The sequence below is a fragment of the Paramormyrops kingsleyae genome, chromosome 8, assembly GCF_048594095.1.
Source record: "Paramormyrops kingsleyae isolate MSU_618 chromosome 8, PKINGS_0.4, whole genome shotgun sequence".
Taxonomy (NCBI): domain Eukaryota; kingdom Metazoa; phylum Chordata; class Actinopteri; order Osteoglossiformes; family Mormyridae; genus Paramormyrops; species Paramormyrops kingsleyae.
Window position 1 is genome coordinate 17,802,840 of NC_132804.1, and position 16,630 is coordinate 17,819,469.

The 16,630-nt window shown below is 42.3% G+C and overlaps 2 protein-coding genes across 2 annotated transcripts in view; one reads left to right on the forward strand and one right to left on the reverse strand.

The window, feature by feature from the left end:
• The window catches only part of spryd3 (SPRY domain containing 3), a 31,805-nt gene extending 24,346 nt beyond the window's left edge, over positions 1 to 7,459 (reverse strand). The window contains exons 1-3 of the mRNA XM_023832488.2: positions 7,192 to 7,459; positions 6,373 to 6,507; positions 6,022 to 6,097 (exon numbers count right to left, since the gene is read on the reverse strand). Of these exons, the coding sequence (XP_023688256.1) occupies positions 6,022 to 6,097; positions 6,373 to 6,500 (204 nt within the window). The 5' untranslated portion in view covers positions 6,501 to 6,507; positions 7,192 to 7,459. The remainder of the gene's footprint in view (positions 1 to 6,021; positions 6,098 to 6,372; positions 6,508 to 7,191) is intronic.
• A 2,608-nt stretch (positions 7,460 to 10,067) lies between these two features.
• LOC111854003 (insulin-like growth factor-binding protein 6) lies at positions 10,068 to 14,207 on the forward strand. The gene is made up of 4 exons (XM_023831540.2): positions 10,068 to 10,611; positions 11,405 to 11,439; positions 11,939 to 12,058; positions 12,306 to 14,207. Exons 1-4 carry the CDS (start codon positions 10,296 to 10,298, stop codon positions 12,417 to 12,419), a joined length of 585 nt encoding a protein of 194 aa, XP_023687308.1. The 5' UTR covers positions 10,068 to 10,295; the 3' UTR covers positions 12,420 to 14,207.
• The last annotated feature ends 2,423 nt before the right edge of the window (positions 14,208 to 16,630 follow it).

Below are 16,630 nucleotides of genomic sequence, written 5' to 3' on the forward strand. Positions count from 1 at the left end.
TAGAGAAGCATTACAAATACAAATAGCTATATATACACCATGACTTCAAAAAGGCAATAACACAAACTGCCTGTATAAGCAGGATGGACCTGCGTTCAGTAAAGAACCACAGCAGACTCACATTAAATTTGTGGGACGTGTACACACAGGCATGTCATTTTTATGAAGCGTATTCGGGTGTCATTTATGTTTCTCATACCAACTTCTTGTGCATCATAAAGTTCAATTTATGTTGTCGCTGTATTTGCCACGGTTACTTGGTAACAAACAGCAGGAGAGGCAAGAGAAGAAGAAAGAAAAAACACGTCTGTGTGTCAAATTCCCTCATAAAAGGATGGTTTAAAACTGCAGAGGGCCATAAATCAAAATCGTTAATATTCTGGATACTTGCACTATGTTACCGATGAACAGAACGTTTCATGACATAAAGCAGCAAGGCTCCCCACTAACAGCACAAGGTCCAAGCACCACACACTGACCCTAAGTGTCATGTGACCTCGGGTCATGTGACACATGCACTCCCAAAAGCACAGGAATACCATCCCGTCGCTTTCATTTTGCAATTATCCTGCACCACAAACAGCACTACGACTACTACACTAATGACAGAAGAGCTAAATGAAAAAGGTGAAGTTTTTTTTAAGCCTTTGATGGGTTTGCAGGGAGGCCTGGAGCCCCTCTCAGGCAGCGTAGAGCAGCAGGCAGGAGACACTCAGGACGGGATGCCAGGCCACACAACAAGTGCTGTAATGCTTCGGAGACAGAGACCGAAACCGCAATACAAATGTTCGCCATTCACAAGACCCAGGTGCAGCGTGTTGAGTGCTGAGTCGCATTAGTTATGTTGCAAAACTTAATATTCAATGTCATGATTAACACTAACACACCAGCATCACAAAATAATTATTCTAAAAAGTTAGGGCAAGTTGTACATTTTTCAAATTTTACACATTACGCCTATTTTTTTGTATTCCAACTGCATGTGTCGTGACAAATTTGGTCCAATCATGATTGAGTGATCATGCCTGCAGTAAAAGCTAGGCTGGTTTCATTAACTCAAGATGGAAACTACCAGATCGGCGAGCATCTGAGCACATTTAAGTCAGCCGTGTGGAAACATTGTGGTTATCCAGTACAGTATAGTATTTTTTTTATTTTTGTTTAGTCATTTTATGTGAAGTTGAGCAAACCTGTTTAGTATTCTTCTGTTTAGTGTTCCAAATTATTGTAAAACACAGAATTTTCCCACCCCTTTTTTTGTCTAATTAATCCCCCCCCCCCCCACAAAAAAAAAAAAACCCTGGGGTATGAACTCAAAAATCAAGGTCTGAACTGATCCATGGATTTGGGAAGTCTGTGCACTCCTAATCAGTACAGACAATTCAAAGATGATAATTAGCCTAACTGTCTTGTCTCTGGATTCTAGGAAGAAGTTGTTGGAAGTTGTTGTTGTTTATAAAATCCATCCATCAAACTCTTAATTCATTGCGAAAAACAAATTAAACTGGTTCGGCTAGCTCAGTAGAGGATGCTAATCAACGTCAGCATCACTAATATGGAACCCAACCAATGCAATGCATGATGGAGGCAGAGTGAGAGAGAACAACTTAGGATGCAATGGTCACCCTACGGAGAAACTTAGGTGAGAAGATACAACTTCTGTCAAGCACAGAAGAGCCCCCCTGAGACGAGGATGAGAGAGAGAGACTACCACAGAGAGACTAAACCAGGGGTCACTAACATGGTGCCCATGGGCACCAGGATGCCCCCAAGAACCACGAGTCACCCGCGGACCTTTTCTAAAAATAGCACAACTCACCAGTGAGCAGCGTCTAAAATTTAATTTTATTCTGTTGCTATTCTTCTTTACTCACATTTGCATTTATATAGATTTGAAAGTGATGTTAAAAAAAAGCATTTTAAACATGTTTATTATATTGAGCAAATTTGTTATTTAAGAAGAGTGTGTCAAACTGGTATCCCTTGAAGTAGCTCTGTTTCAAAAAGGTTGATGACCCCTGGACTAAACAGTAATGACCATTGTGGGGTATGAAAGTATAGAGAGAATCTAACTAACAATTAAAACCTTCCATGAAGGAGGAGTCAAAATATCACCAGAACACCCCCTGCAAACTGCTGGGGTTTCGCTCACTGCAATGCCTCCATAGAGAGACTAAATCAGCAACTACCTCAAGTCAGTGATCATTCGCAAACAGGACAGTAATTTTACAATTCGTCTTCAAACCAATCTGAGGACTATTGAGCAAATTTTGTACACCTGACAATGCATGCCAGAAAGAGAGATCTTTGAAGTAAAACAGACAAAATGTCAACTCAATGAGGGTTAAAAGAAATTGAGTGTGGAGGTGAAAGCAAAGTCGTAAGCATGTCTGCAGTCACGTCTGGGCTACCATGATATTTACTTAGCAGCCACTTCGCTGGGTTCGACTAGGTTGTTGGAACAGAACTCGGGCGCTAAACAAGGAGTTCATTCAAATGGAGAGGTAGGGCTGAGGGATGCATGGATAGTGGGCAAAGAACTCAGAACTTAGAAAGCAGTTCATCAGAATGTGTCAATGGGCCGAGTTGGATAGTTAATACACAGATCAATTGAATCTCAAGATTAAACTGCTACTTATTAACCAACCCCACCCCCGAATCCGTAAAAAAAAAAATACTTGGTCTCTTTAGATACCACACAAAATAATGAGGAAGTGACTTTTTGGCAAACTCCACAGCACTCACAATCATGGAACTGGATGATCAATCAGCCCTGTGAGATGGAACAGCCTTAGGAGTCACACACTCTATCCACTATCTCACCTTGGTGAGAAATTACAGCATACATTCCACAACCCGGGGCCCCTCACTCCAGCGCTTCAGACGCTATTCGCTATGGAAAAAGAACGGAAAAAAAAGACACGATACACAATATATGGTAAAACCTGAAATATCCGGTGCCCCAGGGACCAAAGGGGCGCCAGATAACGTAATTTTCCGGATATTCGAGCACCATAGTCAGTGTGTCTCTCAGTGTACCTAGCAACTTCACGGACTGACCCAACCAGTAACTCTGCCTATCCGCACGTCCCATTTCCCCTGATGCACCTTCTACTGACTTCTAGAGGCGTACATTAGATCTAAAAGCCCAACAAAACAATGTGACACTGAATTACTGACATTTGTATTTGAAACAAATCTTCCACAATCTGCTTAAAGATTAAACAAACCGATTCTCGGATGACTTTAGCCAAAGACTGCAAGTCACTCTTTATGCAACATACAGCCACCAGCAAAGGGGGGGGGGGGGGCTGCCAGGCACACGCCCCCACCCTAACCCAGCTGTGCCAGCACCACACTGAATTCTGCGGTATGATGCTCTATTCTCCCAAATGCACCGCTGCACTTCTCTGCCGCTTCCCGATTGGCTGGTTTTGCTTGCCGCTGGAAAGGGTACACATCCCCAAAGCTAGAATTCTGAGCATCGTTTAGGCTTTTCCACCAGTAAGAGCTCAATTATACGTTTCCAACTGAAAAAAAGCTGCAACGCCACCATCTGGCCCCTGTTAGGGGAAATGTGCCGATGTTTCAAATTCTTCGCCCGAGTCTTTCCAGTTAATAAAATAATGGAATGTAATAGGCTTCTCAACTGATTTCCGGGTAATAGCTCTCTCAATTTTCAATATGCTACCATTTCAAAATATGGAACGCTATGAAGATTTACAGACTGGACAGTAACTGAGCCACTTTACCAACCAGCTATGACCCAAAGCACCAGGAAAGCTTCCCCCAGCGCTGTCGGGCTCCGAGCACAGAGAGCACGCACACGTGGAGGGGGGGGGGGGGGCGAACACAGGCTGAGCCGGAAGACGGGGAGACAAAGCGGCATATGACAGAATTAACGGTGAATACGTTTGGGCACGACCCAGAGAAAAAGAATAACAAAAAAAAAAAAAAAGAGGAGGAATGTGAGGGGAGGGGGGTCTCTTCATTTGTAAAAATTGACATTTTTCTCCCCAAACAAAACGTTAAAAAGTGCTACCATAAAAGCAGTTTATCATACTCCACTGAAGCGCTTATTCTACCTTTGCTTTTCTTGCACATTAATTTCAGTGTGTGCAGGTAGGACTCTGGCCAGTGCATCTGGTCACTCCTAGGTATTTTTTAAAATAAAAAAAACATTCTTAGTAAACCAGGAATCTGAAGAATTTATATTTGTTCTGCCCTTTAAGCTGGTTGTGAAGCAACTGCAGTATTTCCAAACTGATCATTCATTTGGGAAAACAGAGATGATAACAACACTAGAACTTACTGACATCACTTATGCCACACAATACAGACATTTTCTACGAAGACTCAGTACTTCACATTTGGTCTCTGCCCTGGTTGCAGAGCACTGTTATTCATAGCTGCATGACCTAAGGCCCATATACGGCATGATCTGCTGTGAAACACTGCTGTCCAGCCAAATGGCTTTTTAATGTTTGCAAGTTAGCGGAAGACCACAATCGCCACCGCCGCAATGACAGTTCGCACAAACCACTACCGATCATCCACACACACAAGCTGTAAATAGCCAAGAAAACGATGATGTTCAGTAATGACAAAAACGGCCAATCATGGATCGGACTTGTTTGTCCAGCACATCCCACAGATGCTCGATCAGATTGAGATCTGGGGAACTTGGAGGCCAAGTCAACTCCTCGAAATCTTTTTTATGTTTCTTAAATCATCCCTGAATTTTTTTTATATGTGGCAGGTCGAATTATCCTGCTGAAGGAGGCCACTACCATCAGGGAATATAGTTGCCATGAAGAGGAGCACTAGATCCTTAATAATGTTTAGGTTGGTAGTACATGTCAAAGTATCACACACATGGATGCCAGGTGCAAAGGTTTCCCAGCAGAACATTGCCCAGAGCATCAAACTGCCTCGACTGACTTGCCTTCTTCCATGAGTACATCCTGGTACTCTCTCTTCCCCTGGTAAACAATACACATGCACCCAGCCATCCACATGATCTAACACAAAACGTGACTCATCAGACCTTCTTCCATTGCTTGATGGTCCAATTCTGGTGCGCACTTCATGTGCATCAGTGACATTTAGGTGCCCATGACCCCATCGCCGGTTCACCGGACCACTTTCGGTAGGCACTGACCAAAGCATACCAGGAAAACCTTACAAGACCTGCCAGTTAGGAGATGCTCTGGCCCAATCAAGTACCCATCACAATTTAGTCCTTGACAAAATTGCTCAGATCCTTACACTTGCCCATTTTTCCTACTTCCAACAAATCAAGTCAAGAACTGTCAACTTACCCAATATTTAATGGCACGCTTGACATTAAATACATTACTCATTGTAATGAGTTTATCAATGCTATTTACTTCACCAGTCAGTGTTTTTAATGCTATGGCTAATCAGCGAATTCCCTCTATTCTGAAAACATACAAAAGGTTTTAAGTCTCCTTCACAAGAGAAAAGTCCATAAGATCAGGTTTCACAAAGAAACATTTTTACACAGCTGGCCAAAAACAAAGGATAAAATAATCAACATTTTATCAACTCAGAGGCAGACACTGTCACCTGATCCATAGAAAGTTAATTATCAGCTGCCCCTACAGTTTCCTTTTTTAAAGACATTTCTGAGAGGGATGAGGTTCAGAACCACCTCGTCAGCAGGTGACCCAGCCCACTGGCCATGGAAATTGAAAACCATAAAGTTAATAACCTCTTCCCGTCCTTGCAGTCCCTGAAAACCCTCAGGCTTTTTTTTTTTTTTTTTTTTTACTTAAAGAGGTCTAAAAAGGTATATATTTACTTTGACAGCTCAAAGCAAAAAGCCAGCAAACACCCACAATCTGTGAGTCATATCAGTGTCAAACGGGAAGAGACGGGACCTGAGGCGGTGAGAAGGGAGCTTACAGCTGTGATGCAAACCCTGCTCCACATTAATTTTCCCCCAGCTTCAGAGCTTGGTAGCCCTGGGTAGCCGTGTCGCCATAATGCCCTTCCTACCTCAAAGTAGCAGTTCCCTTTGGACAGCGGTCGCGGAGCCACATAGCAGCCAACTTCATCCGAGTTGCCCTGGTAACTGGAAGAGAAGACAATTTAAATAAGGGCACATTTCACAGGCTCAACAAAATGAAACACTCAGACTCGACTGGGGTAGCTGATATGACCCAAAAGATCATGTTGTCTTAGTGTAAAAATATCTGGGCTCTAGTATGAGATAAGAATGAAGTTGAATGTATAAGGCACTAAAACAGGACCCTCTCATATCCCCTCCCACCGATTCCACAGACTGAGAACAGGTGAAGGCCATGCCTAGCTTCGTTCCAAAATGGTCTCCCTGCCTGCCTGACCCACCTGAGTGTGTCCCCATCCTTCAGCATCCTCTTGTACCTCTCCTGGAATCGGACAGCCCGCACCTCCCGGATCTCGCGGATCCTCCGTCGCCAGTTCAAAAATCTGTAGTGCAGGTTGATGTCATCCATTCTGGTCCTATATGAGGCAGGGACAAACTATGAAGACAGGTCTGACATTCAGGCGTCACGCGCTTGTTTACTGCGACAAAATTACTCGACCGGTTAACAGGTTTGTCAGGGTCAGTGATGAGCTAAAAGCCGCATCCCCAACAAGATACTCGCGGTTTAGGGTTAACACCTTTTGGCTATTGTTTTAGGTCATGTTGGACTTGGCATTTTCATTATTTTTTATGACACGCTCCAGTAGCATTGTACTGTTTTACATAACCTCAGGTGTTATCCTCTTCACCATGACCGCGCGATGAGTAGCCGGCCGAGACGGCCGACTGAGGCAAAATCTGACCAACAAGTTCATGTCTAGGAGCTCGAAGTTGTCAATGTGACTAAAGTCGACGGATCTTAAAACGGAGTCTAAAAGCTCCGTCCCTATTTCTAGATACCAACAACAAGGTTTAAAATGACAGAGTCAAGCTACAGTAAACAAAGCTAAGTTAGCCACCTACGTGTATTACTTGCTAGCTCCCGTTAGCTACACACATAAACAGCAACGAATATCAAAGTAACTGCTAGAAAATAATGGACTGTCGTATTATGCTGTAATTTTTAAACTAATAAATTAAGTAAAATAAAACACTTCACTTTTTCGGAATTAACAGTGACTTGGTCACGGTTCATAGCCGCTTTAAGGTAATTAATTTACCTATGATCAGTGAAGCTCCACGTCACTGCTAGCAGCTAGCAGCTGCAGACACTTTAAACCTCCAAGCGGGATCGCCGGGACCGGCCAGCCTGCGGACCGCCTAGCATTGGTACAAACGACCGACCCCGTGCTGCTCCTAATGGATTATCATTAATGTATCTTTGCAGACATACTAACGCCGGTAATAATTTCAGCTGCTGAACGCCGACTTTTCGTTCGCCATTAACGCAAACTAACGACGAACCACAGTCGGCGCCTACGGATGACGTCAAAGAAGACATTCCCTCATACAGACCTTTAAAGCGACAGTCGGCTCATTATCCTAAGCTTTTGCTGATGTAATACAAATTATTTGATAAAATATGTTACATACTGTAGTTATGGATATACCTGTATAGGGACTACATTGATTACTGATTCGATTCTGCTGTCTCACGTTGAGTGTCTCTTAATTAGTCTTTTGTTGGTTTATATTCAAAAACACTTTCTGTATTAAATTATATCTGCTCATCTCCAGTTGCTGAAACGTACTGCCTTGGTACACCCGACACTGCAGTAAACCGATTTCACTGTATAAGAATGACCCTGCTATTACAGCAAGAACAGCGATGCACAGCTCGATAAAAAGCTGAAAATGATTTCACAAAACTGAAAATATGAAATTAATAATATCCGAAAGGTGGAAACTGTCTTAGACATATTTTTATCTCGTACGAGTGTGCAAAAATCGACTGATCTCCTGTCTCAACGAAACTCTGGAATATGATCGAAGAACGATATCATATGCATTTGTCAATATATTGGCTAATATAAAAACTGTTTAATGTAACGCGTGTTGCAGGATAAAAAGGAAACCACACTTTAGAGGAGATAGGAGATAGTTTGCTGGGGATGGAAGAGCAGAATCAACTGTTTGGCATATTTACAGTTGGGACTCCATATAGAGGTGAAATAAAGTGATTTTGAATAGCTTTCCAGCACATCTTTCTGCATGTTCTACACTGACTAACTCCTGCACAGGACACTTCACTAAGAGCATTAATAAGATCTCACAGCTTTGGGGTGACAACTTAGATGTGTGAAGCCGGTGAAATTCAGACATTTTTAATGTAGCCGGTGATTTGCTGCCACTTTAGTTTCCAGCAGGAGAGCCGCAAAACATCGGTGTTCTGAATGTAAAATATCTTCTCACTGAAAAGGTGTTGCCTTTGCTGCACAATCTTCTGTCATCATGTGCTGTCATCACAAATGATATTTTAAAACGATCACTAATTCAGACTTCAGAAAATATACGTGACAAACCAAAATAAACATGACTCGAAATACACATCAAACGGGAATTCTGAACAAAACAGAAACCAAATGCTTAAATAAATAAGAAAAAGAAACCCAAGACTTTAATCCTGAGTTTTTGATTACTTCGTTAAACTCGCGATATTCCAGCAACACAAAGCTCCACTTCATTTAACTCCCAGCGACGCCCTCTAGTGAGTTTAATGAATTTCCAAATTTAGGCAAAGCACTCGTGCAGTTTCCCTCTATTCACTGAATGTCGATTCTTTGTTTGGAAGCTCTACATAATACCTGAAGTAATATTCCATCCATATTCCGACCAGTTATACTTTACACTGCCGTGGAGGGACTTCAAGTCTAGAATATTCCCCCGAGATCAATCAAGTTCATCTTAATCTTAACCCAGAGGCAGAGGGCACAAGGCAGGGGTACACCCTCGATGCCAATCCATCTGAGGTCAGATAAACAGACATGGACAGCCATTTTAACCCAAATGCATGTCTTTGAACTGTAGGTGAAAATCCACACAGCATTTTGGGAACATGCAGGCTCCACCCACACCTAAAGTGAAGGTGATATATGGTCTCACAACCCAGGAGGTTTAAGGCAATAGTGTTTCCCCGATCACTATACTGTCCCAGAAATAATAATAATAGCATTAATTATCATTAATATTCTCAGTCACAGTATGCTGTATTTCAGCATGCAGACATCTATTCATATTCTATCTGTTTTTCCTGGTCAGGGCTGTAGGGATTTCTTTGATGAAGATAACATTCTCAGTTTGCAGCTGTATATACTATGGGTTTATATAGGCACAGGTACATACCCCATGATCCTGACCAGAATAAGCACTTGGAGGATGAATGGATGAATGAATGTCTAGGCAGATGTTTACTGAATCATAGGTTTTAAATACTCTCCTTAAAGGTACAACGTCTCTAAGCTCTGCTCCTTTGGCTTCCCTAAATTACTAGGACTCAAAATACCATTTACTTAACAGACAGAATGTCTTTGATCCACATGACTTTTTGTATCTGCTTCTTATGTCTTATTCCATTAGCAACTCCTGTTACAGCCTCCATGCTTCTTTCACATTTGCCTTTTATTAAAGTTTGATAGAAGTACTTGTTACTTCTAACTCGCAACAAATGCAGGCATCGCACATACAGAGCCCCGGAGCTATAACTACCAACAATCCGACAATAAAAACAAAATCTGAAGTTATACTAAATCTTACTTGGACAGATGGACTGGAAATGCACGTACGAAACTTACTAGGCAATGTTATCCTATTGAAAAGAATGACAAGGTAACTGGTGCTGAGGTCTGTCAATGACTAAGAGTGTGGGGGGGGGGGGGGGGGGTCATCGGCAAAATGGGGAAGGAAAAACACACATAATTTCTTTATTTCCCATTGCTCTGTCTTAGCTCCCTCCCCACTCTGAAATCCCAGCCCCTGAAGGTGTCATAACAGTCCTCTCTCTCCTGTTCTCCTGCTCTCTCTCTCTCTCTCTCTCCCTCCCTCCCTCTCTCCACCTTTCAGATCTTTAAAAGCCGGTGTTCCCAGTGTCTTTCTCTGCTGTCTGCGCCATCAGTAGTCCCAGGTGCAGAAGGGAATTCCTGTGTCCCTCTTGTCTGAACAGGCTGAACATCCCCGGTGAAGCTCTCTCTCTTGAGAGAGAAAGGCAACAGAGAGGAACGAGGAGGAGGAGGAGGAGGAAGAGCGTTCAATTCAGTAAATTAAGAAATATATACAAATATTCAGGAGCGTCTGCTTCAGTGCGAGGAGGATAAGAGTTCTGGGCAGGATGGTTCACCTCTCTGACTTGCTGGCCTTCACCTTGATGCTGGGTGCTGTGTCTGCTGTCCGGTCAGGCATTGCTCGCACGCACCTCCTCAAAGCCGGCGGGAAGTCCGAGGGTCCCAGGGACCCAGTAGGAGACCTGAGCACCACGACACTGGCCCTGGGGGAGCCCTGCGGGGTGTACACACTGAGCTGCGCCAAGGGACTGCGCTGCATGCCATCGGCACAAGAGACCGGTCCCCTTCAAGCCCTGCTGCAAGGCAGGGGCATCTGCACCAAAGGCAGCAGAGCTAGCCCACCCGAGAGGCCTCATCCCACAGGTATGGCACGTGTTGAAAGGCAGAGGTCTCGTTTGAACCCAAAGTCAATGTCGGGTCATGAGGGCGTTAGTCTGATTTACCGTTGGGGCGGTTGCAGTCGGCATGCAGCTTAATAGGGGATTATCATTTTCCCCAAAATCATACCTAGTAAATAGATGTGCTGCCAACTCCGAGAAGTCATACCTCCCACAGTGAATGCCTTCTTTAAGTTACCCAATAAGTTACTCAACGAAAAAAGCATGTGCATGAAGCGATGGCAGACATTGCTCAAGGTTATCTGGCCATAAGTCAGAAGGGACCGGAGGACATTTGGCCGCACTCTCTTTAGACGGGCCGTGAGTGTGACCTCATGCCTGCTTCCTCTCAGCCAGGCACATTAACGGGGCTAAGCGTGCGTTTTATCTGAACGCACAGTGATCGTATGGATATTGCTCGCCGGCAGCTGGGATGGGGGGCTGGATCATTAGCTAGTGCGACAGAATCAGACCCTTCGTGAATGTATAAAACATCGCAGTGCCTGAATTTATACGTGTCTGGGCGGAAAAATGAAGGTCTTAAGGATAACCGTAAGGTAGCGTACGGGGCTTCATGAGGCACCTGCTGAAATTGTATGTACTCAACATCTTTGAAATACTGTTGTGTTAAGCAAGTGGCTCCACCTACTGTTCAAGAGAAGTCATTGCATCAGCAGGGCAGTCACACTGTAGCCTCCTCAGCTAAGCTACTTCAATGCTGTATTGGCGTTTCTAGTCAGTTTAAATATAACCAAGACTGCATATAATTATTTTTTCAGGTGGAAACCCTTCAAATACTGGAGAACTGGAAAAGGTAAGGCTTACGTCTCCTATCCTGCTGCTCTCCTCACAAACTTTCATATCCATTCTTCTTCCAGTCACTTGTCCTGGTCAAGGTCAAGGGACAAAGTTTCATATGTTTTTTTTTTTAATTAATCATTCATGTGATCTTTTTTTAAATCTTGAATTTTTGCAAACTTTTAAGTGCTTTTATTAATCATCAACTCTGTTACTATCGACCCAAATGACAGTAATGATTCCAAATAAGTGCTTCTATATGAGATAACATGACCTCTCTCAGACAGACCTTAGTTTCAGGTATCATGTGACAGGGTCTCCGAGTCTTGTGATGAAAGACAGATCAAAAGACATCTGAATCTTAACGTAAACATATATCCAGGCATGTCAAAATGTTCACCCACATTATGCAGCAAACAGTATGCAGCAAACCCTACACTGTATCCTTCCTTCTCTTGCTCTCTCTCTATGTCCCTCTCCATGGCTCTCTCTCACTCCATATCTCGGTCTCCCAGGCGCCCTGCCGTAAGCTCCTGAACACATTGCTGCAGCATCTAGAGCTCACTGTCTTCCCATCCAACAGTGACATCTACATCCCAAACTGTAACACTCGTGGCTACTACAGGAAGAAACAGGTAGCGACCCAGTTTTGAAGATAATAATTCATTTGTGATCATTTTTTTATAAGACCGTAAATGTTCTGTTCTGGATGGGGCAGGGGTAGTGAGTGATCTAATGTCCCCCATGTGACTTGAAATAGACTGCTCCACAGAAGAGAAGCTTATGCTGAAGGTGATCAGGGGTGCTTTCACTTTAGCAGTTAGAGGGGGAGTTCAGTGGCGCGTCAGTGATACTGAGTCAGTGCTCTGTTTCTCCTTACAGTGTCGGTCCTCCATGGGCATGCAGAGGGGCCAGTGCTGGTGCGTGGACGAACACGGCACCCTACTGCCCACACGTGCCAGCAATGATGGCACCATATCATGTGATGGCCAGTGAGGGGCGCCGTGGGTGCGGCGTGAGCCTTTGGGGGGTAGGAGGAAGGGGCCTCAGGGGGCACCAGTAATCACCTGACGGCACGGGTGCGACGTTTGCATGATGTTCACGGTCCTGCCAGAGCCTGCGGTGCCTCAAGCAGGAGTCAACAACGACAAGCCTTCTGCATCAGACACAACAAAGTCAAATGCAAACTAAATAACCACAACCACAAAACATTTCAGAAAAAGGATGCAGACATGTCAGTGTGCATCATATGGCTCAGATATCATCTGACACGAGACCTGGTGTACGCTGGCGATTTTTCAGATTCTTTAGTGATATGCAGTACAGTCAAAAACAAAAAGAAACGTGTTACATGTATATCTGTGTAAGAAATCTGCAGTCTACAAAACAAGAAATGAAAGAAGATTTCCGTAACAAAGACATACACAGGATACTGAAAATTGTTTCAAAAGGGAAAGTAATATTCCAAAGAATACATTTTTCCTATATAAATAGACACATGTTAGAGTTTGTGAAGGGCTTCATAGGACCTTGTGCTACATATTTTTTTCTTTTCATTAAAAATGACCAAAATTAAGAGTCTTTAAGAAAGGAACAACCAATGCACACAATCTAAATCCAACAAAACTAAACTCAGGAAATTCAAGATGCAACTTTTGACCATCGATTTGTGTTCAGGCTACTCTCTCACGGCACTTATGTTGGTAACATAATTTTCATAACATATTTTACTCATATTTTTTGTTGAAATATATATTGTTTTCCACTGTATTGTTTATAAGATGTTGACTGAATTAGTGTTGACATATTTATTTTAATTTAAAATCATTCCTCAATGACTCTCTATTATGGTACCTGGGCCAGTAGTTCAAATATTGTTACATGACTACAGGTCATTTTAACAAAGTATTTACAAAATATCTTCACTGGAGGATGAAAGGACAATAAACAAGACTAAAGACAGTTTTTTATTTTCACTGTATCACAGCCATGCTCCATTTTTGAAAATGGAAGAAAATAGATATTTCTGTAAAGGCTTCAATTAAAATCAATGGAGACAATGGTCATTATTACTGGAGGTGTCAAGATAATGGTTGCAGGTATTAGATCTCTGTTTGGACCCTGTCTCTCCTGACAAATCCTTCTCCCTCCTTCCAATGGTAGTAATAAGGATGGAAAAATTTGTGTAATTAATGTTCTAATATAATTTATCGGACCGAGTACATTTGGCACTTAAGCGCATTCATCGCAATAATATGCTTAAATTACATAATCTTAGCACGTATAATAATGAATAATATGTTTGTTTCTTAAAAGGGTTAAGATTTATTGTTGTACGTATTTAGTACCGGCTGTACCAGTCCTATACACACCAAATCATTATTTCTGATGATTTGGATAGAATACTGATTGCGATTTTTGGTCTTTATGAAATGTAACCCTAGTTTCTGCATATTTTTATAAAGGTTTTGATACATATATAAATTAAGTATGTTTTATTATTTAATGACCTACTGTATATTTTTTAATGGCTTCTCCATGTTATTTAAAACAAGCTAGAATTTCTAGCTTGTGAATTAAGGTCCATCACACCTTAACTGGGAGAATATAAATACTTGTACCTGCATCCCTGAGCTCTCCCCTCTATACTGTTACAATTATGTTAATTATTGATTTATTTATATGAAGGTAATTTAATATAATATGTTCAATGTGTAAATCAGTGTAATTCAAACTATATGCTTTTCATGCATTATTTGAATAAATTAAGTTCAAAGCTGTTAATTTTTTTTTTCCAACTTCAGTGTGAATACTAAGAGTCAAACTTGATAATATATGTTACGGTTCATTTGGATTAAACGTTACGGTGGAATTAACAGCAAGCGTAGGTGGTGCTAGGCCCTGATTAGGGGGCTTCAGCCCCCCCAGTATTTCCTCCCACTCTTTCCCTTCGAGTTGCGATTCCCCGGCTTCCAGTGTCAGGAAGTGCAAGGAAAGGCGGGCGGCACTTTTGGAGAGACTGTGGGTTTGTCACATGTCACCAGCTGTTAATAATGTAATAATCGATGTATTTCTAGTTGCTTATTCTTGTCATATCCCACATTCTCACTGGGGGTTGAAGCCCCCGAACGATCAAATCCTTGAATAACACCTTGTTGCACTGATGGATGTCTGAATGGTTGCATTATCCTCAGTAACAAATTAATTTTTACAATTTGTCTTGTCTATTTATGCATTAGCAGGGCCATGAACGCCTTAAAAAAAAACACCACTTTTGTTCTGTTTTTTGAAATTCACGCTGAAATGTATCTGCAGAAAAAAAGTGCATAGAGATCCTATCAGAAGTAGGAGACAAAAAACGAAAGCAGCACCAAATGCTGTGTGATTGTCTATAGATAATTCGCCTGAATACGAAGCGTTATTAATTTATAATTTTTTTTTATTTTCAGATGCAGTTTGACCTCATCAGTAGATGAGCACATTTTGAACATGTCGCATCTCAACCTGGCCACCAGAGGGAGTCAGATTTAGAAATGAGCAGTAACAACTTCAAAATGAATACTGTTTTGTCAGTGTATTGAAAATGACAAGAGAAGTAGTCATGATTCCTAGATAGTCAATCAGAAAGTGTAATTTAAGCGAAATTTAGGTGTCTGTGCTAAAGCGAAGTTTAGAAGTGACAGGTTTACACAAGGATTTGGTGCATCCTTCACAGAGCAGGAAAAGAAGGATGCATTTCTAAACTGCATTTGAAGGAGCATTTGAAATGGGACAGCCTTGTCGCGCCGCTGTGACACATTCGGTGTTCATTGTGTCCTAAGTTCGATCTTGGAAGGAATGTTAGTAAGAACGCTGGGCTATACACTGGGCTACACGGTTGACTACACACTGGGCTACACACTGGGCTATAACCTGGGCTACATCCTAGACTACATACTGGGCTACACCCGAGGCTACACCCTGGGCTACATCCTAGGCTACACACTGAGCTACAACCTGGGCTACAACCTGAGCTACATACTGGGCTATATCCTAGGCTACACACTGAGCTACAACCTGGGCTACACACTGGGCTATACACTGAGCTACATCCTAGGCTACACACTGAGCTACAACCTGGGCTGCATTCTAGACTACATACTGGGCAACACCCGAGGCTACATGCTGGGCTACATCCTAGGTTACACCCTTGGCTACACGCTGGGCTACAAGTGCACCGTCAACTGTCATCTGCCACAAACCCATGATGATAAAATTAACATCGTTAATCTGTGCACAGCTTGAAAGCAGCTTCAGAAATGAAAAGTACGACTTGACCTTTAGTGGGCTGTATGAGCTGCTTTTTGGAACCGGAAGAGAAATGAGACAGAATTAAAAGTTGAATACAAGGAGCTACATGAAATTAATGCAACAGCTATATATATATTTACTTCTCCTCTGCATAATGCACAGCTTGTCGTGCATTGACCCTTACTTAATGATTAATGTGCTCATTGCCACAAATTATTCCACGAGGCACATGCAAACACACAGCACAGACTCAACCCCTGGTCCCCAAAGTGTGAGACAACAGTGCTAACCACTGCACCACCATGCCACCCAAATTTTGATTTATGTAATCTTAATCTTTAAGAATAAAACCCCTAATAGCTTATATTGTTAAAAAAAAAAAAGTACCAACTACTCGATGATACACCTTTTTAAAGTTCTGTCTAAGCTTGTAATTTATATTACGAGCATCAGTTAAGACGACAATGGTGGAGATGAGGATGGTGGGAGAACATCAGGAACCATCCTGTCCTTCCACTATCCAGTCCTAATCCATTCTTGGTGCTCCTTTAGCCACCAGCTCATTGTACCATGGTGTGCTAAGCAGTACTTTTGGATGTTCAGACTTCCCGTTTCCTTCCAAGAAGAACTCCAATTTAACATTAGAATTGTATATTTTTACATTGCCCATTGTTTATATTTGTGCAGCCAGTACATACATGTAGGTGATTGTTTTATGCACATATAACTTACCATGCTTGTGGCAAGCAGCAGTGTGTTGTTCCCAGAACTATAAAAACACAGCTAAGTTTAAGAAATGCATGCTCTTGCCCCATATATACAGCTGTGGCAACCATGATGCTGAATTAAACGGAAGTCATGCATAAGCTCACTTTGGTAATTTCACCCACTTTTCCTGTTAAGGGTCACATGGCGAC

Bases quoted from the DNA above. Each gene is read 5' to 3' on its own strand.
- LOC111854003 (XM_023831540.2), top strand. From the start codon at position 10,296: ATGGTTCACCTCTCTGACTTGCTGGCCTTCACCTTGATGCTGGGTGCT. The intron at 11,440-11,938 runs GTAAGGCTTACG...TCGGTCTCCCAG, and splicing joins ATACTGGAGAACTGGAAAAG to GCGCCCTGCCGTAAGCTCCT. The intron at 12,059-12,305 runs GTAGCGACCCAG...TTCTCCTTACAG, and splicing joins GCTACTACAGGAAGAAACAG to TGTCGGTCCTCCATGGGCAT.